Here is a 25,068-nt window from a genome sequence, read left to right as displayed (position 1 = left end):
ACTAAAGAAAGGTTTAAAATAAAATATGCAATTTTCATTTGTTTAAAACATCTGTAAAATCTTGATCTAAATCTCTCAAGTAAGAAGTGACTTGAATTTCAAAGAGGAAACAGGCAAATCTCATTTTCCCTTCCTCTCCCACATTTCACACTCTGCCTCTATTGTCACACCCTTGTGAGCACAAATATTTCTGTTGTTCCCAAAGTTCAGTTAAAGAAACTGTGTCTAGTCATTTTGGTCTTTGGAAAAAGTAAGGAAACATAGTTAAACAAAGCCACAATCAAGAGCTGTTTTATTTTTAACCAATCATAGATGAACCACTCTCCCTGCTCATTAGGCGGGAACGAGTCACAGAGCTGCCATGGCGAGATAGTTGGTCACGAAACTCTGAGGCCATGAAGTAATAGAGAATTGGATCCAAGAGGCAGCAGAGACTTGCAAGGCATAGACAAAAAGGATGGAAATACAGTGTGCTTTGGACAATGGGGCAACTGCTAATGATAGTTTCCTTTACCATGGTATAAAAAATAAAGTTAATATGATAGGGAGTGAAGCAGATGAAGAAGACTGCAGCACACATGTAAACCATCCTCAGTGCTTTCTGCTTTTCACTGATTCCTTGGAAAGCCATAGGTGGTTGTCTCAAGGATATAGTCGTTTTCCAGGTACACCATGCAATGATGACTACTGGAATCACAAATCCTGCCAGTTCAGCAGCTGTAATCATCCCAACTAAAGCCACTGCATTCATTTTCCTGTAACCAAGATCAGCAAAGCAGGACTCAGTGTTGTTGGCTAAGTCTGTGCTTCTCATGATGGGAAATGGCAAACAGGCAGTACCCACGATGACCCATATGGCAGCACTGATGCCTACATCGTACCTACGATTCCAGTCTCTGGCCCTGAAGGGCTTGAGGAGAAAGAAGCACCTCTGAAGGCTGATGCATGTCAGGAAACAAATGCTGGCATACATGTTGAGATACTTCAGGTAGAAGCATAGCAGACAAGGGATCCTCTGGAAAGGCCAATGGTGGCTGATGTAATAGTAAATCCGGAGGGGTAAGGACAGCACGTGTGCAAGGTCAGCCACAGAGAGGTTTATCATGAAAATAATGGCTTTATTTTTCTTGCTGATAAAGCGGCACAGAACCCACAAGGCTACACTGTTGGCCAGTAGACCAGGGATGAATATGAGGATGTAGGTGGTTGCGTAGAGAGAGTAATGAAATGTCAAATTGGGGACATTGCAGTGAGTCTCAGCATTGCTGGTACTGTTGCTTCCCATCTTGAATATTTCAGCATGTTTATCATCGTAAGCCATGAAGTTATAATCCCTGCCCAAAACAAACAAAAAAAAAAACAATATCATGGTTAACCACTTTAGCTGACATCCAGATTTTCTTAGATTGAAGTTTAGTTGATTTACAATGCTTTAGGTGTACAGCAAAGTGATTAGCTATATATATATTTTCAGATTCTTTTCCATTAGAGGTTATTACAAGATGTTGAATATAGTTCCCTTTGCTACGCAGTAGGTCCTTATTGTGTATCTATTTTATATATAGAAGTGTATATCTCTTAATTTCAAACTTCTAATTTATTCCTCCTTATTTTTGCCTTCTGGTAACTGTTTGTTTTCTATGTCTGTGAGTTTATTTTGGTTTTGTAAATTAGTTCATTTGTATAATTGCTTTAGATTCTAATGTAAATGATATCATATGACATTTGTTTTTATCTGTCTGACCTCCTTCACTCAGTGTGATAATCTCTAGGTCCATCCATGTTGCTACTAATGACATTATTTCATTCTCTTTATTGCCGAGTAATACTAAATTTATATATATATATGTATATGTGCATATATATAAATTTGTATATACAATATCTTCATAATCCACCCATTTGTAGATGGAACTTTAGGTTGTTTCCATGTCTTGGCTTTTGTACATAGTGCTGCTATGAACATTGGGATACATGTAGCTTTTTGAATTAGAGTTTTTGCCTTTTCTGGCTATATGCCCAGAAGTGGGATTGATGGATCATATGGTAACTAATTCTGTTTTCTTTTTCTTTTAAAGAAGCTTCAATATTGTTCTCCATAGTCATTGTACCAATTTATATTCCCATCTACGGTGTAGAAAGGTTTCTTTTTCTCCACAGTCTCTCCAGTATTTATTATTTGTAGATTTTTCTATGATGGTCATTTGACTGGTGTGAGGTGATACTTCATGGAGACAGAGAAAACCAAAAAAGAGCCAAAACAATATTGAGATTGAAGAACGGAGTTGGAGGAATCAAACTCCCTGACCTTAGACTATGCTACAAAGTTGCAGTAATCAAAATATTATGGTACTGGCACAGAAACAAACATATAGATCAATGGAACAGTATGGAAAGCCCAGAAATAAACCCACACGCTTAAGGTCAATTAATCTAATAACAAATGAGGCAAGAATATACAGCGGAGAAAAAATAGTCTCTTTAATAAGTAGTGATGGGAAAATTGGACAGCTACATGTAAAAGAATGAAATTAGAACATTCTCTTACACCATATACAAAAACAAACTCAAAATGGATTAAAGATCTAAATGTAAAGACCAGATGCTATAAAACTCCTAGAGGAAAACATAGGCAGAATATTCTTTGGCATAAGTTACTGTAATTTTTTTTTTTTTGCATTTCATCTATTAGAGTAAGGAAACAAAAGCAAAAATAAACAAATGGGACTTAATTAAACTTAAAAGCTTGTGTACAGCAAAAGAAATTATAAACAAAACACATAGACAACCTATGGGAGAGAAATTCTTTGCAAATGATGTGACTAACAAGGCCTTACTTTCCAAAATATATAAACAGTTTGTATAGCTCAATGAAACACAAAACAACCCAAGCAAAAAGTGGACAGAAGACTTAAGCAGACATACAAAGAAGATATAAGCTTTGGTACATATACACAATGGAGTATTACTCAGCCATTAAAAAGAATGCATTTGAACCAGTTCTAATGAGGTGGATGAAACTAGAACCTATTATATACAGAGTGAAGTAAACCAGAAAGAAAAACACCAATACAATATACTAATGCATATATATGGAATTTAGAAAGATGCAAATGAGAACCCTGTATACGAGACAGCAAGAGACACGGATGCATAGAACAGTCTTTGGGACTCTGTGGGAGAGGGTGAGGGTGGGATGGTTTGGGAGAATGGCACTGAAACATGTATATTATCATATGTGAAATGAATCGCCAGTTCAGAGTCGATGCATGTTACAGGATGCGGGGCCTGGTATGCGGGGATGATCCAGAGGGAGGATAAGGGGAGGAGGGAGGTGGGAGGGGGGTTCGGGAGGGGGAACCCATGCACACCCGGGGCGGATTCATGTCAATGTATGGCAAAACCAACCAATATAACATTGTAAAATAATTAGCCTCTAATAAAAATTTAAAAAAAAGAAGATATAGAGATGGCCAACAGGTATATGAAAATATGCTAAACATCAATAATCATTAGAGAAATGCAATTTAAAAATAAGTTATTACTAGATTTGTTTTTATACCTACAAAGTCATAGGATATTAAAATTAGAAGGGACCTGTTTATAGGTGCTAAAGGAAAGTATACTATTTATCCAAGGTCATCCAGTGAACCAGAGAACCACAGAATTGTCATCAAACTGCCTTGACAGATTGTCTAAGCTATGTCTTGCACACAAGGAAGTCCTGAAATAATCAGTCTTTTGTTCTAATAGCAGAAAAAAATATGATATTTAAGTCTGTTTCTTTTGGGTCAAGATTTCTCTTGCTTCTTGTTAGTATGAACACTGTTTACTCATTCCCAATTGCAATGGTAGAAATTCAGTCTTATTGTTCTGATCTGCTTGCCTCTCTTTTGTCCACCACCTTTCCCATTGGGTTCTGACTTCCTAACTTGGCACCACAGCACTGGGAAAATAAATTTGCCTCTTTTAGCCTGCAGTACCAGTATCCTAGCTGATTTTTGTGGATTGGGAAAATTGCTTCCTTATTATTTTATCACAATAGCTGATAGTTTTCATGCATTCTCTGTCTCTCTCTCTCTCAGCTTAGGTTTCATTCCAAATTTACATGAAACTTTTCAGTAATAATAAAAATAAAACTAAGATCATAGCATCCAGTCCCATAACTTCATAGCAAATAGATGGGGAAAATCCAGAAATAGTGACAGATTTTATTTTCTTGGACTCCAAAATCACTGCGGATGGTGACTGCAGCCAAAAAATTAAAAGACACTTGCTCCATAGAAGAAAAGCTATGACCAAATTAGACAGTATATTAAAAAGCATAAACATCACTTTGCTGACAATGGTCTGTATAGTGAAAATTATGATTTTTCCAGCAGTCATGTACAGATGTGAGAGTTGGACCATAAAGAAGGCTGAGAGCTGAAGAATTTATGCTTTTGAATTGTGCAGCTGGGGAAGACTCTTGAGAGTCCCTTGGACAGCAATGAGATCAAACCAGTCAATCCTAAATGAAATCAATCCTGAATATTCATTAGAAGGACTGATGCTATAGCTGAAGCCCCAATACTTTCGCCACCTGATGCAAAGAACGAACTCATTTGAAAAGACCTTGATTCTGGGAAAGATTGAAGGCAGGAGGAGAAGGGAACAACAGAGGATAGGATGGTTAGATAATATCACTGACTCAATGGACTTGAATTTGAGCAAACTCCAGGAGATAGTGAAGGAAAGGGAAGTCTGGTGTGCTGCAGTCCATGGATTCGCAAAGAGCTGGACATGGCTTAATGACTAAACAATAAGAAATGAATTTAGAAACTGAACCAGGATAGTTCCCCTTATATAGTAGGGAAGGGGGGAAACCTATTCTCTATCTAAGGGGAATTCTGTACTGGTGCAACATCATCCCATGGCAGATTATACAAAATCATGTTGAATACCGATTAGGGTATTAGCAAAATAGGCCACTCAAACCTTTTGAAACAATTTAAGTTTTAATATTCTTATTAAAGTAGCCTTTATAATGGGAAAATATTTGTGGACTTAATCTTACTAAGGTAGAATAAGCAAGACCCAGAGGGGAGTTTATTAAGGCCACAAATGTACTAAATGAAAGATCTAAGACTTCAAATAGGAGGACAAAGTGGTTAATCTTTACACACACCTTTCTGTTCATCATTTGTTTTCCTCCTAAAGACAAATTTTACAAACATAGCTTCTATCTATAATGCAGGAATGTTTATTGCCTTTAAAGCTAGAAGTGGAGAAAACAAAGTGCTGAGGTTGTTCCTCAAGTGGAGTTTTGTTGTTTGTATGTTTTTATTTTGTATATATGCTTACAAAAACAGAGTGGCTTTTTTGAGATTCTCCTCATAAATAGAAGAATGACTTCCTATATCATTCTAAGTCTTACTCCAGGAAATAGATAACTGATAAAAGAAAAGAACCCCAAGAGATTGATTCACAGATAAGAGAGTAAACTTTATCAGCTACCAATACTGTAAATAACTTTCATTTTCCCTCCTCATATACTCCCTAGTTATTCTATCTGTGATAGATCCTAAAGAGTCATGCAGTCATCTTTCCTATGTATGTATGGCTTAGAACAAAGGTAGAAGGATACTCACAGGTGAAAAGAAAGTAAATAATTACTATGATCTGATCAATGATATATGCCAGAATCTGCAATGGAATTTTTCATATATATTATGTAATTTAATTCTCACAACCATCCTAAGATGAAGTTCCATTATTACTCTTATAGTGCAGATAAGGAAACTGAGGTTCAGAGAGATTCAGTAAAGTGTCTTGGGTAGCAAATTTAAAAATGGGATTTATTATCAAGCCTGATTTGCTCCAAAGTCTGTACTATCTCCATTGTAACCCTTTGCGTCTCCTTGCTCAAGAGGGACTTTTTAATAACATGAGGATCATTGTGCTATCCAGAGAGCATATTATGGCAGAATCTTTCTCATCTCTTAGTAGGACCTCAGGATCTTATAACCTTAGGATTTCTCTAGTTATGCCATCAATATATAACTAAACATCTGTCATCACACATGTCACCACACTTTCCTTTCCACCCACTTTGACTTCATTATTGATTTTGTTTCTACTGTAATCTATTACTTATGCACAGGCTGTTAAAAAACAAGGCAGGCTACATAAGGTGCATTACAGTACTAAGAACAAAAAACAACTCACAACCACCCATTCACACCTCCACTTCTGCACTTTACAAACATGGATATTTGTTTCTGCTTCATTGGTACAGAAATTTTCACTTATTAAAGAGGCAAATTGTTTTTATACCTCTGTGCTAAATAATGAAGCCCTATGTGAGAGTTGGACTGTGAAGAAAGCTGATCGCCGAAGAATTGATGCTTTTGAACTGTGGTGCTGGAGAAGACTCTTGAGAGTCCCTTGGACTGCAAGGAGATCCAACCAGTCCATTCTAAAAGAGATCAATCCTGGGTGTTCATTGGAAAGACTGATGCTAAAGCTGAAACTGCAATACTTTGGCCACCTCATGCGACGAGTTGACTCACTGGAAAAGACTCTGATGCTGGGAGGGATTGGGGGCAGGAGGAGAAGGGGACGACAGAGAATGAGATGGCTGGATGGCATCACCGACTCGATGGACATGAGTTTGAGTGAATTCCGGGATTTGGTGATGGACAGGGAGGCCTGGTGTGCTGTGATTCATGGGGTCGCAAAGAGTCGGACACAACTGAACTGAACTGAACTGAATTAGTCCAAAATAGCAAGTTAGAGGTCATGATCACAACTTATTTGTTTCTGTGGTTTCTTATGCCTCTGCAATTCAGTTTATTTCAAGTTTAGTGATTTGTATGGCCTGCTTTCCAGAAAGACTTTTCTTCTCCAGACTGAACAGGAGGTAGAAAGGGTTTTTCCCCAAATAAGTTTGGTGACAATTAAATGTAAAATCCCCATGGTGATAGGCGACTGGGGGAATTTGTGTTGGGTAGGGTGAAAATATAAACTCTCTCAGATAGGGAACATTTCACTTCCTGTTAGCAAGCTGTGACGCTTCTGAAATTTTAGAAAGGAGAACAACTTAAGAAGCCACTAACAAAAATAGGTTGAATGGAAAGGCCAAATTCAAAACATGTTTCTTCTCTCAGCCTCTGCCTCTGTTTCTGTCTCTTTTGTGTCTCTCCCTTTGGCTTTATTATTGACTATTTTTGGTTGGTTTGTGCCCTCTGTGTTACCAGTCTCTCACCCCTTAAATCTAGATATATTTTTGGTTCCTCTCTCAAGAAAGATATGAAATTGGTGACTTACTCTTGAGTCTAAGCTTTCCTTCTCAGTCTGTGCCATGACCAGCCTCCTAAATGTTACAGGCTGAAACTAGGAATTCATCAAATTCCTATCACCACATTTCACCCATATCTAAACAGAAACCAGGTGATTATCCCCCCTTAAAATCCCTCCAATATATCTCCAATCAATCTTCATTTCCACTGTTGCCTTTCTAATCCTCATAGCAGCCCAATGATTATTACCATATTACAAATGAGGAAACTGAGATACAAAGAGGTTAAATAAATTGTGCTAAAGTCACAATACCCGCATAGTGTAGAGGTGGTGTATTAGAATTGGAACCCATGCTCGTCTCCATATTTCCTTACCTTTGCCATGGCAGATGATACTGATGATCCTACTTGCATGCAAGGCAGTAAAAGAGACACAGACATAAAGAACAGACTTTTGGACTCAGTAGGAGGAGAGGGTGGGATGATTTGATAGAATAGCACTGAAACATATGCATAGTTATATGTAAAATAGATGACCAGTGTGAGTTTGTTACATGAAGCAAGGCCCCCAAAGCCAGTGTTCTGAGACAACATAGAGGGATAGGGTGGGGATGGAGGTGGGAGGGGGATTCAGGATAGGGGAGACACATGTATCAGTTCAGTTTGGTTCAATCACTCAGTCATATCCAACTCTTTGTGACCCCATGGACTTCAGCACACCAGGCTTCCCTATCCATCACCATCTCCCAGAGGTTGCTCAAACTCATGTCCATCGAGTTGGTGATGCCATCCCATCATCTCATCATCTGTCGTCCCCTTTTCTTCCTGCCTTCAATCTTTCCCAGTATCAGTGTCTTTTCCAATGAGTCAGTTCTTCACATCAGGTGTCCAAAGCGTTGGAGTTTCAGCTTCAGCATCAGTCTTTCCAGTGAATATTCAGGACTGATTTCCTGTTGGATTGACTGGTTTGAACTCCTTGCAGCCCGAGGGACTCTCAACACATAGGACACGTAGGACATATGTATACCTATGGTCGATTCATGTTGATATATGGCAAAAACCATCAAAATATTGTAAAGCAATTATCCTCCAATTAAAATAAATTAATTAAAAAGATAACATTACAATCACTGAACTTCACTGCAAGTTGCACCATGTTAGCTTGCACCACACACTCACAGAGACCTTAAACTTCTTTCCATTTCTCATGGCCCAATCTGGCACCCTCCCTCATTTTGCTTCCTTCTCTATGCAGACTAGATTCAATGGTCAAATTAACTATTCTTACACAAGAATCCTCAACCTTCTTTACTCACCATTCTTCTGCTGTACCAGCTTGAAAAAGTTAGTGATAGTCCCTGAGTTGTGTCCGACCCTTTGCAACCCCATGGACTGTAGCCTGCCAGACTCCTTTGTCCATGCAATTCTCCAGGCAAGAATACTGAGTGAATTGCCATTTCCTTCTCCAGGGGATCTTCCTAACCCAGGGACCGAACCCAGGTCTCCCTCATTGCAAGCTGATACTTTACTGTCTGAGCCACTAGGGAAGCCTGGCAAGGTCTTAACCCCAGATCAAGTCCACAAACCATTTTATTTTTTATTATCCAAACTGATGAATGATCCTATTAAAAATACCAGGATCTATTTAAGGTGCTGAAACTAGAAATCATGAATTTCTAGTTTCAGCACTTTAAATACAAGATTTTTTTTCTGATCCAGCCTCTTTTTCCACACCTCTGATTAGTTTATTCTCCTAAGAAATTAATCAAGGTGCACAAAAAGAGAGTGCTGGCTATTTAGCACTTTCATAACTGTACTAAAATTTCTTCTACTCTTCTCCTCTCCCATCCCCATATTTCTCAGCAGAGGCTTTTAATGCTTAAATCACAAGAAAGTTGAGGCTATTGGGTGAGAAGTAACTCAGTTTCAAACATTGTCCCCTCCCAACACACACAATTTAATCTACAACTGCATCCCTCCCAATACAGCTGTCTTTCTTGTTGTACAAGTTGAATTCCCATGCTCTTAATCCCTTTTAACTTTCTCAGAATTTCCTTTCATTAATTGCTCCCTTTCACTTCCAGATCATCATGTTGTCCTTCACTCTCAGCTAGATATTTGTCATTAAATCTCTTAAACTCCCACAATAATATTTCTCTTGTCAATGCATCTTTTGTTCTCTCTTTCTCTCTAAACCCAAAGCAAGGCTAAACATACAGCACTATTTTAAAAATTGATGTTAACTGGACCATGGAGGGATTAATCTCCAAAAATTAATCTCATTGCTGTTGCATAACCAACTCAGCTAAGCAAGACCACCACACAGATAATGCAACCCAGGCAAAATTACAAGCTGTGGAAATACCATCTCTTCAGAATATATTTGAACTCCTAGCTGTATTATCGTGAACCACCAAGATAGATACGAGGATCAAATTCCCAGTGCCTCCAATACCATTCTTAAAAAAGTAACTGCCTCTTGGTTTCACCATGCTCTATCCAGAGCACATTCTGCTTACATCAAAGGCCAGGAGATTCATAGAGGGATTCCTCTTTCCTTTAAAAAGAATTCTGGTAACAGGAGCCAAACTCTAAAGGGAATGATCAACATAGACGTCTAATCTAATAATCAAAGCAGCAGAATTATCTACCTTCACTGAACTAACAAGATTCACTTCCAATGTGTGGCTGTAAGAATATTTCTGCTAATGAAGATTGGTATAAAGTTATGACTGAAAATTCATCAAACTTCTTTCTCCCTGGATACCATCTCAGAAGTCAATATTTTACTTCTCTCTTGAGACCCTATCTCAATTCTCATCTTTTCCTTGAATGGGGTAATCTATTCAGACTTTTTCCTTTGTACTTTTGCTGGACTTTTAGGCTACACTGTAAAAATGTAGTCTCTATGAGGGATGACTATATCTTGCACTTTAATATCTCTCATTTTGCTTAGCAGAGGGTTAAGCATGCAGTAGGAACTCAGCTCATACCCATTGGTTTATAAAGGTAAGAGGATGGAGAATAAGTACATATTAGCAGCGTCTTTGTCAGTTTTACTTCTAATGTCTCTCCCATAAGCTACTCTCCTAAGCAATAGTCATAGTATTTTTCCCCTTTGTTACTGAGGAAAATATGGTCAAGGCAAGGATAATAAGGTTGGCATCTAGCAAATCTGGATACCTAAAAGCTCCAAAGCCTGTAATCTCAACCTTTTCTTTTAAAACCAGCAGCAATTTCATAAGGTGAGAATTCTGTCGTTAAACACTTGACTTTATCAGTTCAGCTCAGTCGCTCAGTCGTGTCTAACTCTTTGCGATCCCATGAATCGCAGAATGACAGGCCTCCCTGTCCATCACCAACTCCCGGAGTTCACCCAAACCCATGTCCAACGAGTCGGTGATGCCATCCAACCATCTCATCCTCTGTCGTCCCCTTCTCCCACCTTCAATCTTTCCGAGCATCAGGGTCTTTTCAAATGAGTCAGCTCTTCGCATCAGGTGGCCAAAGTACTGGAATTTCAGCTTCAACATCAGCCCTTCCAATGAACACCCAGGACTGATCTCCTTTAGCATGGACTGGTTGAATCTCCTTGCAGTCCAAGGGACTCTCAAGAGTCTTCTCCAACACCGCAGTTCAAAAGCATCAATTATTTGGCAGTCAGCTTTCTTTACTATCCAACTCTCACATCCATACATGACCACTGGAAAAACCATAGCCTTGACTAGACACACCTTTGTTGGCAAAGTAATGTCTCTGCTTTTTAATATGCTATCTAGGTTGGTCATAACTTTCTTTCCAAGGAGTTTCTTTTAATTTCATGGCTGCAATCACCATCTGCAGTGATTTTGGAGCCCAAAAAAAGTGAGCCACTGTTTCCCCATTTATTTGCCATGAAGTGATGGGGCGGGATGCCATGATCTTAGTTTTCTGAATGTTGAGCTTTAAGCTAACTTTTCCACTCTCCTCTTTCACTTTCATCAAGAGGCTCCTTAGTTCTTCTTCACTTTCTGCCATAAGGGTGGTGTTATCTGCATATCTGAGGTTATTGATATTTCTCCCAGTAATCTTGATTCCAGCTTGTGCTTCCTCCAGCCCAGAGTTTCTCATGATGTACTCTGCATATAAGTTGAATAAGCAGGGTGACAATATACAACCTTGATGTACTCCTTTTCCTATTTGGAACCAGTCAGTTGTTCCATGTCCAGTTCTAACTGTTGCTTCCTGACCTGCATACAGGTTTCTCAAGAGGCAGGTCAGGTGGTCTGATATTCCCATGTCTTTCAGAATGTTCCACAGTTTATTGTGATCCACACAGTCAAAGGCTTTGGCATAGTCAATAATGCAGAAATAGATGTTTTCCTGGAACTCTCTTGCTTTCTCCATGATCCAGCAGATGTTGGCAATTTTATCTCTGGTTCCTATGCCTTTTCTAAAACCAGCTTGAAAATCTGGAAGTTCACGGTTCACGTATTGCTGAAGCCTTGCTTGGAGAATTTTAAGCATGACTTTACTACCGTGTGAGATGAGTGCAATTGTTAGGTAGTTTGAGCATTCTTTGGCATTGCCTTTCTTTGGGATTGGGATGAAGACTGACCTTTCCCAGTCCTGTGGCCACTGCTGAGTTTTCCAAATTTGCTGGCATTTTGAGTGTAGCACTTTCATAGCACCATCTTTCAGGATTTTCCATAGCTCAAATGGAATTCCATCACCTCCACTAGCTTTGTTCGTAGTGATGCTTCCTAAGGCCCACTTGACTTCACATTCCAGGGTGTCTGGCTCTATGTGAGTGATCACAATAACTAAATTTTGTTTTTGAACACAAAGTTAAGTCAGGCCTCTAAATATGATCAGTGATTCTGAATCCAAGAACATCGTATGTACTAATACTGTCTATGTAAAGGCAGCTTCACTTCCCAACCAACTAGCTTAATGCTGTGCTTTTGCAAAGGCTCAAAGTGACCTTATATTATGATGGCATAAGAATTTGTTCCAGACTTCTAAGGTTCAGTGAAATACTAAGTACGAGAAGTTTCCACTTGCATCCTGCCACTAGCTAAGCGCTATTACTATTAATAAATTACCTTTGACCTTTGAAAGAAACCTGAGTTAATTACTATTATACTAATTTGGGGGCTTCCCTGCTGGCTCAGACATTAAAGAATCTGCCTGCAGTGCAGGAGACCTGGGCTTGCACCCTGGGTCTGGAAGATTTCTTGGAGAAGGGAATGGCAACCCACTCCGGTATTCTTGCCTGGAGAATTCCATAGACAGAGCAACCGGATGGACTACAGTCCATGGGGTTGCAAAGAGTCAAACACGACTGAGCAACTAACACTTTCATACCCCTTTATGGATCAGAGAATGAAGACTCAAAATTATTACTTCTTCCTGACAGTCTCAGTTATTACAATTTCAGTCATAATGAGGTTCTTCATGAGCAGAGACAGCTAAAAGTTTTCCTTTGTAAGCAATTTGTTGCACAAAAATATGCTAAAGTCACATTTATATGTATAAAACCATTCTTCAGAGATGAAGATGCTAATAATCTCAATTGTATTTCTAGCACTTTTATGACTATGTTTTTGTTTTTGTTCAGTCACCAAGTCGTATCTGACTCTGTGATCCCATGGACTGCACCATGCCAGGCTTCTCTGTCCCTCACCATCTCTGGGAGTTTGTTCAAGTTCATGCCCATTAAATCGGTGATTCCATCCAACCATCTCATCCTCTGTTGTCCTCGTCTCCTTCTGCCTTCGATCTTTCCCAGAATCAGGGTTCTTTCTAATTAGTCAGCTGTTCACATCCAGAGGCCCAAGTATTGGAGCTTCAGCTTCAGCATCAGTCATTCCACAGAGTATTCAGGGTTGATTTCTTTTAAGATCGATTGGTTTGGTCTCCTTGCTTTCCCAAGGACTCTCAAGAGTCTTCTCTAGCACCACAGTTCAAAAGCATCAGTTCTTCCACGCTCTGCCTTCTTTATTGTCCAGCTCTCACATCTGAAAATGACTAGTGGAAAGACCATAGCCTTGACTATACTGACCTTTGTCAGCAGAGTAATGTCTCTGCTTTTCAACACGCTGTCTATGCTTGTCATAGCTTTCCTTCTAAGAAGCAATCATCTCCTAATTTCATGGCTGCAGTCACCATCTACAGTGACTTTAGACCTCAAGAAGAGATTTTCACTGTTTCCACCTTTTCTCCTTCTTTTTCCCATGAAGTGATGTATGACTGCACATATTTGGCAAATGATTGCCACCAGGTATCTGGGTAGGATACTATCAAAACCAGAGATCTTTAACAAGTTCTACTTATGAACCCAAACCACAATAGATCTATGGATAAAGTACTGGAAGGATGGATTTATAAGAGTATTGTATGCTCAGTTGCTCAGTCATCTCTAACTCTTTTCGACCCCATGGACTGTAGCTCTCCATGTTCCTCTGTCCATGTGATCCTCCAGGCAATAATACTGGAGTGGGTTGCCATTTCCTTCTCTAGATCTTTCTGATCCAGGGGTTGAACCATGTGTCTTGAGTCTCCAGCATTTGCAGGCAGAGTCTTTACCACTGAGCCACCTGGGAAGCCCTAATAGTAGTGAGCCAAATGTAACAAGGCATGTAAGATGGGGAAGACTCAGAAGCTGTAAAATATATTATAAAGAACACTGGATTTGGAGCTATAACACTTGGATTCTAGCAGTTAGTCAAATACTATTTCTTTGTTTTGTTTTTCTAAGCCCCTTCCTTTATACAAGTTTCATTTCTCTCATTATTAAGATAAGATAATATGAACTGTATGATCTTAACTACCTTCTGTTCTAACTTGCCATGACTTTATGGGCCAGGACTCTCTAAACCCCTGCCTCTAACTAATACCATCAGCACTGCCACTTCCATCATTAATGCAACTGTCACCATCTCAACCTACTTACACTTTACAAAGCATTATTACAACTATAATTGCTATTAATTATTATTTAAAGTTCATATATACATACTGTAACTAAAACAAAAGTAAACACAAGTTTGGAGAAGGAAATGGCAACCCACTCCAGTGTTCTTGCCTGGAGAATCCCAGGGACGGGGGAGACTGGTGGACTTCTGTCTATGGGGTCACACAGAGTCGGACACGACTGAAGTGACTTAGCAGCAGCAGCAGCAGCAGCATATACATATTACATTGGCTTGGGTACTTCATGTGAGACTTTTGTGATTCAAATAAGAAGAGAAATGCTAAAAAAAAAAAAAAAAAGTAAGTTACATTCCCAAATGGCTTGTGAATATTCTCCCCTGGCAAGTGGGGAGGTCCCCTGTCAGCAACCTTTCTCTAATTTTCTTTTCCTTCCAAGATAACAAGCCCACATGCTGGTCCTATTATCAAAGAAAATAGGAGACACATATTTGATTTTTGATATTTGATAAATTTGCTCACCTAATGGTATTACTGACTTAATGATGAGAGGTGAAGAGAGGGAGAGGACTGAGAAGCTAAAGCTTTGTAGAACTGAGTAGTTACCTTGATGCCAGAAGTCTAGATTCTACACTCTTCACTCTGCTGCTTGTATAGCATTCAGGTAAATGTAATAAATGTGTTGACTTCTTTGAGTCTCACTTTCCTGATCTTTAGAATGGGAATGACTTAATCTGTTATATATATATATAACAGATTTTTTTTTAGCATTTCTCTTTTTATTTGAATCACAAAAGTCTCACATGAAGTACCCAAGCCAGTCAGATACCCATGCCCACAGTGTCCTTCATTCAATCACTCATAACCATAGCCAAAGAAGAGCAACTGGAATTTGGAGCTCTACCATTTCCTGAGTTAATTAAAATCAACTGTAAATAACTTGTCTTGATTTCAGAAATATAGAAATTTGGATATGTTCTGCAAGTCTAGACATTTCCCCTATAAATTAGAAGTGAAAATTATTTTTATCCTTAAAAAGAATTACAATAAAATTTGAATTGAACTTCCATGCATGTATTGTTATTGGATTTTTAATCAGATAAGAAAGAAGCCTAATTTTTCATCATTTTTGCATTTGGGGCAGTATTTTGGAGATAGAATCATGTTCTTTGGACAGACCTAAGGTTATGTCTTGACTCACTTATTAGCTCTCCAGCCTGAGATGACTCACTTCATATTTAGTGGCTTCAGTTTCCTCATTTATAACATTAGGATCTAGTGCCTGTGTAAAGATTAAATAGGAAATGTACATGATTAAAGAGTCTGGTGGTTCAGACGGTAAAGCGTCTGTCTACAATGTGGGAGACCTGGGTTCGATCCCTGGGTCGGGAAGATTCCCTGGAGAAGGAAATGGCAACCCACTCCAGTATTCTCGCCTAGAAAATCCCATGGACAGAGGAGCCTGGTGCAGGCTCCACTGTCCATGGGGTCGCAAAGAGTCGGACACAACTGAGTGACTTCACTTTCACTTTCAAGGAGATCAAACCAGTCAATCCTAAAGGAAATCAACCCTGAATATTCATTGGAAGGACTGATGCTGAAGCTGATTCTTTGACTACCTGATACAAAGAGTCAGCTCATTGGAAAAGACCCTGGTGCTGGGAAAGATTGAGGACAGGAGGAGAAGGGGCATCATCGACTGAATGGACATGAGTTTAAGCAAACTCCAAGAGATAGTGAAAGACGGGGAAGCCTAGTGTGCTGCAGTCCATTCCACAAATAATCAGACAGGGCTGAGTGAACAACAATGACAGAAAAGTAAAAATCATATCTATAATCCTTTGTAATCCACAGTATACTTTAAATAAATGTTAGTTTATTTCTACTTTACTTGTACTGAGAGTAACCTCCATGAGCTTTTGGTTGGATCATGTCCTTTTATGAGTTTAGAAAATCTCCCCAAAAGCATAGGTGTGAGAAATATTGAGTAGGATTAATGCAATAATTCTTAAAGTAGAAGAGTGGGAAACATGTATTACTTGAAAAAAAATCCTTAGTACAGTAAATACATTTGGAAATCAAAATTACTTTCCATATAATACAAACTGAAAGTACAGATCTACAAAAATCTTTCTGCCTGTTTGTCCCACAGTATTTGGAAAATGTCAATGTGTTGGGATAAGTTTTTTTAGGAGTCCAGGATCAGGATCTAGTTCCTAATTAGGCGAGTCCACAATAACTTTGCAGTGAGATTTTTATGTTTTTCAAATGGGACTTTGCATTTAAAAGATTAAGAAATACTGATTAAGTGACACTGTCAGTGTGGAAATCAGATTTCAGAATTCTTTCCCTTGTATGTTTGCATTTTATCATTTTAAAAAAGGAAATTACTTACAAAACACTCGTCTGTTGTCTAAAAGTTGAAGCTGTCATGGTTACATTACTCTGAAAGAAGTAAAGTCGCCCTTAGCATAGATTAATGAGTTCCGTTTGAAAGCTAGACTGTATTTCCAGAAGGTTCAAACTGTAGTTAGATTGCCCTATTGTCTCATTATTTACCCCTTCATGATATACTCTTCTCAGGCACCAGGAGCCTAGAGTCAAACCACTATACTAGGAAGGAAATTAAATCAATACAATATTGTAAAGTAATTAGCCTCTGATTAAAATTAATTAATTAATTAAAAAATTTAAAAAAGACTATCTATTTCAAGCCCCCACCTTATTATAGATGAGACTACTGAAACTCAGAAAAATAAAGTAACTTGCCCAAAGCCAAAAGTGAATCTTTGACAGAATTTGAACTAAAATCAAGCTTTGTTTCTTCACTTTGGTCCATATACTTCATCACTCTGCCTGTGATGCATGTGAATCAATACTAGATGAAAATTTAAATGCAAAATATCCTGACCTGGGGGTGGGAGGAGAAGGGGACGACCGGGAACGAGATGGTTGGATGGCATCACCGACTCTGTGGACATGAGTTTGAGTGAACTCCGGGAGTTGGTGATGGACAGGGAGGCCTGGCGTGCTGTGATTCATGGGGTCGCGGAGAGTCGGACACGACTGAGCAACTTAACTGAACTGAACTGAACTGAAAATATAAGTAGACAATTTTAGCAAGAGTTTTTAAATAAGGCATAGACTTCCTGCCAGTCATTACCCTGATTGTAGGAACACTTAGAAAAGGTGGATTCACAAAGACAGCTCTGTCCTCTTTACTTGGGTCATAGATCACCCTGCTTCTTAGGACATAGATTGACTTACCTCAAATACAACAAGCTGTGAAAAGTCACCCTAAACCATCCAGAAGTATATTCACTCATTTGAAGTCTTGCGTTCCACAACTGCCAGGATTTGCACAGTTTGTACAAATTAAATTCAACAATTTTTCCAGTTGACCCGAAAAAAGAACTGCTTTTGACTAAAGAAGAACCTCTGTTCGACAGGAACTGTTGCAAACATAATTACACCAAATGCATGACTTTATTCTCGTTCAGGCCATTTTCCACTTCAATATAACAGCAAATCACATATTTTTAACAGTGAATAATTTTACTGTGCTGCAATTGCTAAGGGATAACCTCATCAAATAATAGAAAGGGCAATGACTCCCACATCCATTTGAAAAACAAAAATGAAAAATATTCCCACTTGCAGGATTCCTGGGACTGAGACCACTCCATCCAACATGCACCACAAAGCTTATTATCATTATATCCAAAATGATCCTTGTATCAACAGTTGTGGCACAGTTCACCTTGAAGAATTCCTCAACTGGAAGATTTCTTTTGATTCAGTCATCTTAGCTCAGAACCAGAAGGGTTGCTAGCACTCAAGATAATAAGAATGATAATTGCTGAAAATATAGGTACCACTTCTGGGAGCTCTGTTATCTAGTAGGTCTGAAGTTGGGTGAAAATGCAGCTTTCAAAGGATCAAGAAATGCCTTTGAACAGATTGAAATAATTTTAACAGAGTTTGTCATCTGGGGTATTTTCTTCTTTCCTAACCTACAATCAACATAGTTATCAATATATTTACAGTATTCTTTGGGAGATATAGGCTTCTGTAGGAAAAAGAGACCATGATTTAGAAGACACATGTTCTAGTTCCAGCTCTGCCACTAAAAAGCTGAGTGATCTCAAATGTCTTCACTTCACAGCCTCTGTTTTCCCATCTGTATTGTGAGGGATTTGGAACCCTAGGAGCTCCTTCATCTCCAAAATCTATGATCTGACTTTCTTTCTTTCTCTCCTATCTGTGACAGTTAAACTTACCAAAGCAAGGAGGTTATACATAAAAATGTTCCTTCATTAAGCAACTACAGAGCAGAAATCCAAATCCTCTTTATCTGGCTGAACAGGTCAAGCTGTCTCAATAAATCTCACTGAATGTACTCTTTTCTTACCACTTTGTGCTGTCTTCCCTAGATGATAAGGGAACAAAGAGCCCTCAGCAAAGAGTGAGCTGCATCACAGACTCCTTGATCCTGGAATAATGGTGGGGACTAATGGCATTAACCCTAACTTTGCATTCTAATCAGAACCAAGGAAAATCACCATTGCTCCTGCTGTAATAAGTCTGAAAGAGGCCAGGGACAATTTTAAAATTGGACACTGGTCTCATGTCTGCCCTTGTCTTGGATCTTCATGTCCCCACTAACAGTCCCACATGGAATTTTACCAGTTCCCATAAATTAAGCTGTAACTTACCTTGGAGCCTTGCTGGGCTTGTTTCTTTGCAAGGAGTTGGGGTGAAAAAGCCTAATTCTTGGTGGCTCAGAGCTTACTGATAACTGACAAATTTGTTGTTGAAAGAGGAAGTTGAGTGCATTTGGTGCCTCACCACAGAATCCTGAAGGTAAGTCCCTTTAGCAGAAGATATTACTCGTTTTATTTAGCTTTTATTTCATTGGTGCAAAGAAATTTAAAAAGCCGAGAGCCAAAGAATGTGCAAAATCAAATGATGACTACATACCAGCTTTCCTCACTGTTTCTTACCCTATCTCCTTCCAGCACAACCCACATGCCTATCCATCTCACTATATTCCAGTAAGCTCTATGTTAATATGGGATTCTGAAGCAAAATCTGAATACAGTTTACCTAAGAACAAGAAAACAGCAACTTTTTCAAACCTGAGAGGTAAAGAGTGAGAAAACCTCAAGAATATGTGTCAGAACTAATAGCAGTAGGACTACATTTGCTTAAGCTATTCCTTCCAATTGGAGTATCCTTCCCTCAGCCTTTCATCTCAAGGCTTTTATAATTTAAGGTGTAATTTATTTTTGTATATTTCTTAGTGTATTGCAAAACTCCTTAGGAACAAAAATCATATCTAACTTGTTCTTGTATTTCTAGCTAGTTTAGCACAAGGCACTTTCATGAATGATTGTTGAATGAAAACGTGAAGGAATGAATGAAAAAGTATTCAAATAATGAATAAATAAATGAACCGTATATCCCACAGTCTCCCTCCAATATACCAATGTACCAAGGTTTCAGTTTCTGTAATGTCTGTGGGGCCTTTAAAAGTATGCAAGTAAAGAAAGATCATACACTTGGGGACTATAGAGTAGTTCTAAAAAACAAGTCTTGCAAAGCAACACAAACCTCTGTGGGCATGTGAGGAAATTACACTTAGAACCCAGGGCCCAAAACAGCAAAGAGACTTCTGGGCAATAATAATAACAAAGGAGAGAAAAAAAAAATACTGTGGGTTAGATCAAACACTAGCATTCTGATTTACGGATAAGGCGGATTAAAGAAGGAAGTGGATGATAAAATTTTTGTAAAAGGCAACCTGGATCTCCCTGTAAAACTAGAATCATTCAAGAACATGGGGAACACATGTAGACCCGGAGAAGATTCATATCAATGTATGGCAAAACCAATACAATAATGTAAAGTAATTAGCCTCCAATTAAAATAAATAAATTAAAAAAAAAGAACACAGTGGAGCCATGCCCAACACTCAGAGATCAACAATATAAATTTCAAGGGTATAGAGAGACGGAAAAGAGACACTTTCATCACTAGAAACTGAGAACTTGAACCGATTGATGAAAAGGCCATGGCTTGTAAGAACAGGCAAAGGAAGAGGGTACCCATCCTGGCTGAAGTATATCAAATGAAACATGACTGACCTCACAATCCCCTTCTTCACTCTTATTTTATATATTTATACAGCTCCAATCTGTTGTTAATTTAGTTTGCTAACTTGGCATACTTACTGAAAGGAGAATGCACTGACAGGCCAACACATGTTTCATTCCATTTGGTAGTTCTAATCTTCAGTATAAATTACCAATATTAAACTGTCTTTCTGTTACAAATTCATCCGCTCTGAGCTTGGGAAACATGAGCCAGTTTTCCTAAGCTATGATCCTTCCCTGGCCAAAGAAAATTTCAGACCTATTGATCTTTAAAGCCAAACCTTAGGACAAAAGGATAAAAAGAACCCTTTCCTGACAATTAGCTATAGTCACTACCACCTACCTTCATTTCCCAGACAACGTCTTAACATTGCTAAGAAAATGGCTTGCCAGCTTGCTTCATTGCTCTCTTCTCCTTTCATTAGTTCTAAAAAGGGAAGCAAAAGTAGCTCAGAAGTCAGTGACCCAGTTTTGGCAAAGGATATTTCAACTCAGCTAAAATTTTGAGTGTTAGTTAAAAGGAGCAAAACTGTGCACAAACAAAAAAATAATAATTTAACAATCATCTCCAATTAACTTTTAGAAGAATATCTTCTAGTTATTGAGTATGACTGATAATCTAAGACTTATTATAATCTCAAGCAAGTAGTAAAAATATCCAGTCATAAGAGTCTAAAAAATAGTACAACTGCCCCATTTTGCCCATAGTTCTGAATTCTTCCCTTCTCTCATATTTACACTTTCAAAGTTTAACTGGGGCATAATATCTTTCCTAGATCTGGGAAAGTTTATGAGTTGGTGCTTCAAAGGCTCTTAGGTCTTCTCTGACCACAACAGTGTATTAGGTGTGATAGCTATTGTTGAGGATATCATTTATTACAATACACTGTGTTTTCTAAAAGGGATATTGGGAAGAGCTAGATTTTTCCTAATTGGTTTGATTAAACTCTAACAGATAGTGATGATTGTGACATGTATCCTTTTTATAGAGTCTGCTGAAAACCATGCAACTAATTTAGAGTCTGCTGATTGCAAGTTTGGAGTTTTTTTTATGGTGTAGTTTTCTTTCATGGCTTTAATTTTATGACCTTTTCTGTTTTTTCTTTGTTATATACACCTATTATTCATTTATATATCTTATTATAGTGTGTATCCTTTTAAACCATCTTCAATTCTTTCTGTAACAATAGTATAACAAAAAGTGGGAAAAAAAAGGAAAGAGTGAGTTGTGATTTCAATTCCTTTTCCATTAGAACTAGTGAGTATTAATTGCTTTAGATAAACTGTCTTTAAGAGTTTCCTATTAAACAGATTATTCCTGCACTTTTCAAAAATAAGCATTCAATAGATACTTATGGAGCTACAACAATGATTTGGGATACTTAGTGGGAAGAGTGGGATTCAGAAGCATAAAATATGTTTTCTAGCTTCCAAGAATACATAGTTTAAGTAACAGCTTAATCACTCATAAACAAATTAGAAAACTTAAACAGTATGATTTACTATTAAATTATATGGAAGTTAAGATGAGTTCAGTACAGGCTAGGAAGATTGTCTTGTCTTTGCTCAACAGACAAATTTAGTTTCAGTAGTATTCCCAATGGGTGAAACATGTCCCACTGGAGACACGCAAGTTAATATTGGGTGGTACAAGGAATGCTTTTTAAACATTTTCAAGTTATACAGTTTGTTTTTAAGGCTCTACAGTGTAATAAAATTGTACTTCACATCTATGATTTCATGCATAATACTACTTAAGATGAAGCTAAAGTAGGTAGCTAAGTTTTAAAAAGTTTGATTAAGCAACACACACACAAATAAAAGTATAGAGGGTAAGTCAGTCAATTCAGTTGCACAGTCGTGTCTGCTGTGACCCCATGGACTGCAGCACGCCAGGCTTCCTTGTCCTTCTCCATAGTGGGTAAGTAGACATAACAAAAATAATAGAGAGATATATTTGCATATCTGAAATTTAACAAATAACAGCTTAAAGAGAGAAGGGAAGTCAAAGGACTCAAGGAGAGAGAAGAAATATTGCTAAGGATGTGAAAGAAGAGTAAGCATACTATTTGTGTGATAGTGAGGACAAAATTTTGACTAATGCAAGGGCATGCTAAGGAACACAAGGAAAGAAACTTGGAGGGTGAAACCCATACAACGAAGAACTTAAGAGCATAGAAGCAATAGGATAAAAAAAAAAAATCATTGAATGCTTTTAAACAGAGCTGAGAGGAGGAGACTAAAAAGTCTTATTTAGTGTGTGTACTTTCTATGTACTGGTCACCATTCGAAGCAATTTGCATGCATCATCTTACTTAATCCTCAGAATAATCCTAAAGAGTAGGGACTAATATTATGTCCTGTCTCAGCCATAAATAAATTGAAGCACAGAGAAGTTAACTTCCCTAATATCATACAACAAATAAGTGGGATTACTGAGACAAAGGTGCACAGAATGCATTGGGAAAAAGATGAAACAGGAGGTGGAGAGCCCTAATAGAGGGAACACCAATAATTTAAATTAAAGGTATTAATAATAAGAGCATTAATTAAGGCAGTGACAGTAAGAATGAAGATAAAGAGTAATTTCAAAAGAAATAGTTTTCTTAAAAGAGCACAAAACTGTAATCAATAAAAATGAAAGAGGAAATGAATCTTCACAAGTATGAATAAATCAGTCTTTGAAGGGGGTTAGTTTTTGCATATTTTTCACTAAAACTTTTTTTGATTCATACACTAAAATATTTCTCTCCAATGGGAAGACCTTACTTTGCAACTGGAAGAGGAATTAATTTCTCTGAACCCCAGAGGCTTGTTTTGAAGACAAATATAAGTATAGGGCAACTTCTTGAGACTCCTTCTGAGGAACCTACAATCCTGAAAAGGGAAATGGTTAGTCTCACAGGATGTGAATTTCTAAAGAAATGTATTTCAGAAAATTTCCATAAGAAGAAGGTTCCTTCAGTTAACTGGCTGGTTGTATATACATGTTGTGAATTAACATAAATTAGCTTTTCTGAAATTCTTGATTATCTATTTTGTTTTTATATAGTAAAAGTTATGAACAATGGGCAAAAAGCCAATGGATGAGGAAAGGTATTTCTTCTCTAGGTTTCTTATTTTGGGCTCCTTGCTATGAGACTTACTAACTTTATATATTTCACTAGGAAAGTGAATAGGTGAAGGGTATATTTGTACGCTACATTCTTCTTCTGGACTTTTTGTTCAGCTTTCTCTCAAAGGATATGGTGCCTTTCTAGATTCTCTGGGATCCTGCTGATTTGATATGATTAAGTCCTTAACAGTAAAACAGGAAGTTTTTTTTTGGATTTGGACACTGCAAACACATTGGAATGTATTCCAAGTGTCTGAAATTTCAGGCATTGACAAGTGGCAAAGATTCTTCAAATAAGCAATTAAATCAAGTTCCCCAAATAAGCAATTCTCAAGCTTTTTCTCTCAGACACCTTTACACTCTTAAAAATAATTTAGAGTCCCCAAAAACTTTTTGCTTATATGAGTTGTATCTATTGTAAGTAATAAACAAAAGCCTAAATTAGAGTTGGGATTCCAGAAGGTGGAGCTCTCAAGCTCTACAACTACGACTGAGCCCAGAAAGACTCCTCTTCTTTCCTAGCAATTATTCAGTGAATGAAACGCCACAGACTCTGTTTATTATCACCCTCCCAACTTCCTTTTCCTCTCTATAAAACATTCTCCTTCCCTTTCTGTATAGGGAATTACACTTGGCTCATCATGTTTATAGATCCCAAATTGCAGTTCTCTGTTGATCCTGATAAACCCATGTTTGCTGGAAAAATATCTGGAAGTCTGTCTTTTTCAACACTATCAATATTTCCTATACTAGACATTAAAAATTGATAGCATAGAAAACAAACTTATGGTTATCAAAGGGGAGATGATATGGGGAGGAACAAATCAGAAGCATAGGACTGTGTGCATGTTAAGTCGCTTCAGTCATGTCCAACTCTTTGCAACCCCATGGACTGTAGCCCACCAGGCTGCTCTGTCCTTGGGATTCTGCAGGCAAGAATACTGAAGTGGGTTGCCATGCCCTTCTCCAGGGGATCTTCCTGACCCAGGGATTGAACCTGTATCTCCTGCACTGGCAGGCAGGTTCTTTGTCACTACCACCTGGGAATCCTCTAGGGTATGGGACTAACAGATACAAACTACTATATGTAAAAAAGATGAGCAACAGGATTTTCTGCATAGCACAGGGAAATATATTCAATATCTTGCAACAATCTATAATGGAATATAATGTAAATATTATTGCTTTGTGTATATTTAAAACCAACACAACATTGTAAGTCAACTATACTTTAATAAAAAAGCTTTAGTTTATTAATCCACTTAAAATAATAAAAATTGTATGTTAACATAAATAACACATATTTTGTGAGATAGAACTAATTTGACAAAAACAAATAGTGAGAAGAGTGACAATGTTTTACATTTTTGCAAACCTCCTTAACAGAAGATATCTGGACTCTAATATCTTTATTTTCTCATTCAATCTGTTGTGATATATTGTTTTGGTTGTAATTAGGAGAAAATATACGATCTCATATGGATGAGATGAAAAAGGGTGAGCATTTTAATAATATTTTTATATGATTGTACATATTCTTTGTCAGAGGGCTTTCTCAGTGGCACAGCAGTAATGAATCTGCTTGCTAATGCAGGAGCCTGGTGGG

General features: G+C 37.9%; 1 protein-coding gene across 6 annotated transcripts; it reads right to left on the bottom strand.

The window, feature by feature from the left end:
• Window positions 1-275: 275 nt before the first annotated feature.
• LOC129564505 (putative P2Y purinoceptor 10) lies at window positions 276-20,775 on the bottom strand. 6 transcript variants are annotated; one of them, XM_055438549.2, is made up of 3 exons: window positions 18,908-19,053; window positions 17,104-17,286; window positions 276-1,334 (listed from the first exon to the last, which is right to left on the bottom strand). In XM_055438549.2, exons 2-3 carry the CDS (start codon window positions 17,232-17,234, stop codon window positions 299-301), a joined length of 1,167 nt encoding a protein of 388 aa, XP_055294524.1. In that variant the 5' UTR covers window positions 17,235-17,286; window positions 18,908-19,053; the 3' UTR covers window positions 276-298. The 6 variants fall into 6 exon arrangements, with proteins under 6 accessions (XP_055294524.1, XP_055294528.1, XP_055294527.1 ...); XM_055438553.2 differs by lacking the exons at window positions 17,104-17,286; window positions 18,908-19,053 and adding an exon at window positions 20,691-20,775; XM_055438552.2 differs by lacking the exon at window positions 17,104-17,286 and having other exon boundaries at window positions 18,908-19,060.
• Window positions 20,776-25,068: the final 4,293 nt, after the last annotated feature.

The sequence above is a fragment of the Moschus berezovskii genome, chromosome X, assembly GCF_049115385.1.
Source record: "Moschus berezovskii isolate FMDL1 chromosome X, NW_MosBer_1.0, whole genome shotgun sequence".
In the NCBI taxonomy this organism is placed as follows: Eukaryota; Metazoa; Chordata; class Mammalia; order Artiodactyla; family Moschidae; genus Moschus; species Moschus berezovskii.
This window is presented reverse-complemented; position numbering and strand designations above follow the sequence as displayed.

Coding starts and splice junctions, on each gene's coding strand:
- LOC129564505 (XM_055438549.2), bottom strand. CDS start 17,234: ATGAATCACAGCACGCCAGGCCTCCCTGTCCATCACCAACTCCCGGAG. Junction 1,335..17,103: donor CCTTCTCCTCCCACCCCCAG/GTCAGGATATTT, acceptor TGTTTTGGGCAG/GGATTATAACTTCATGGCTT.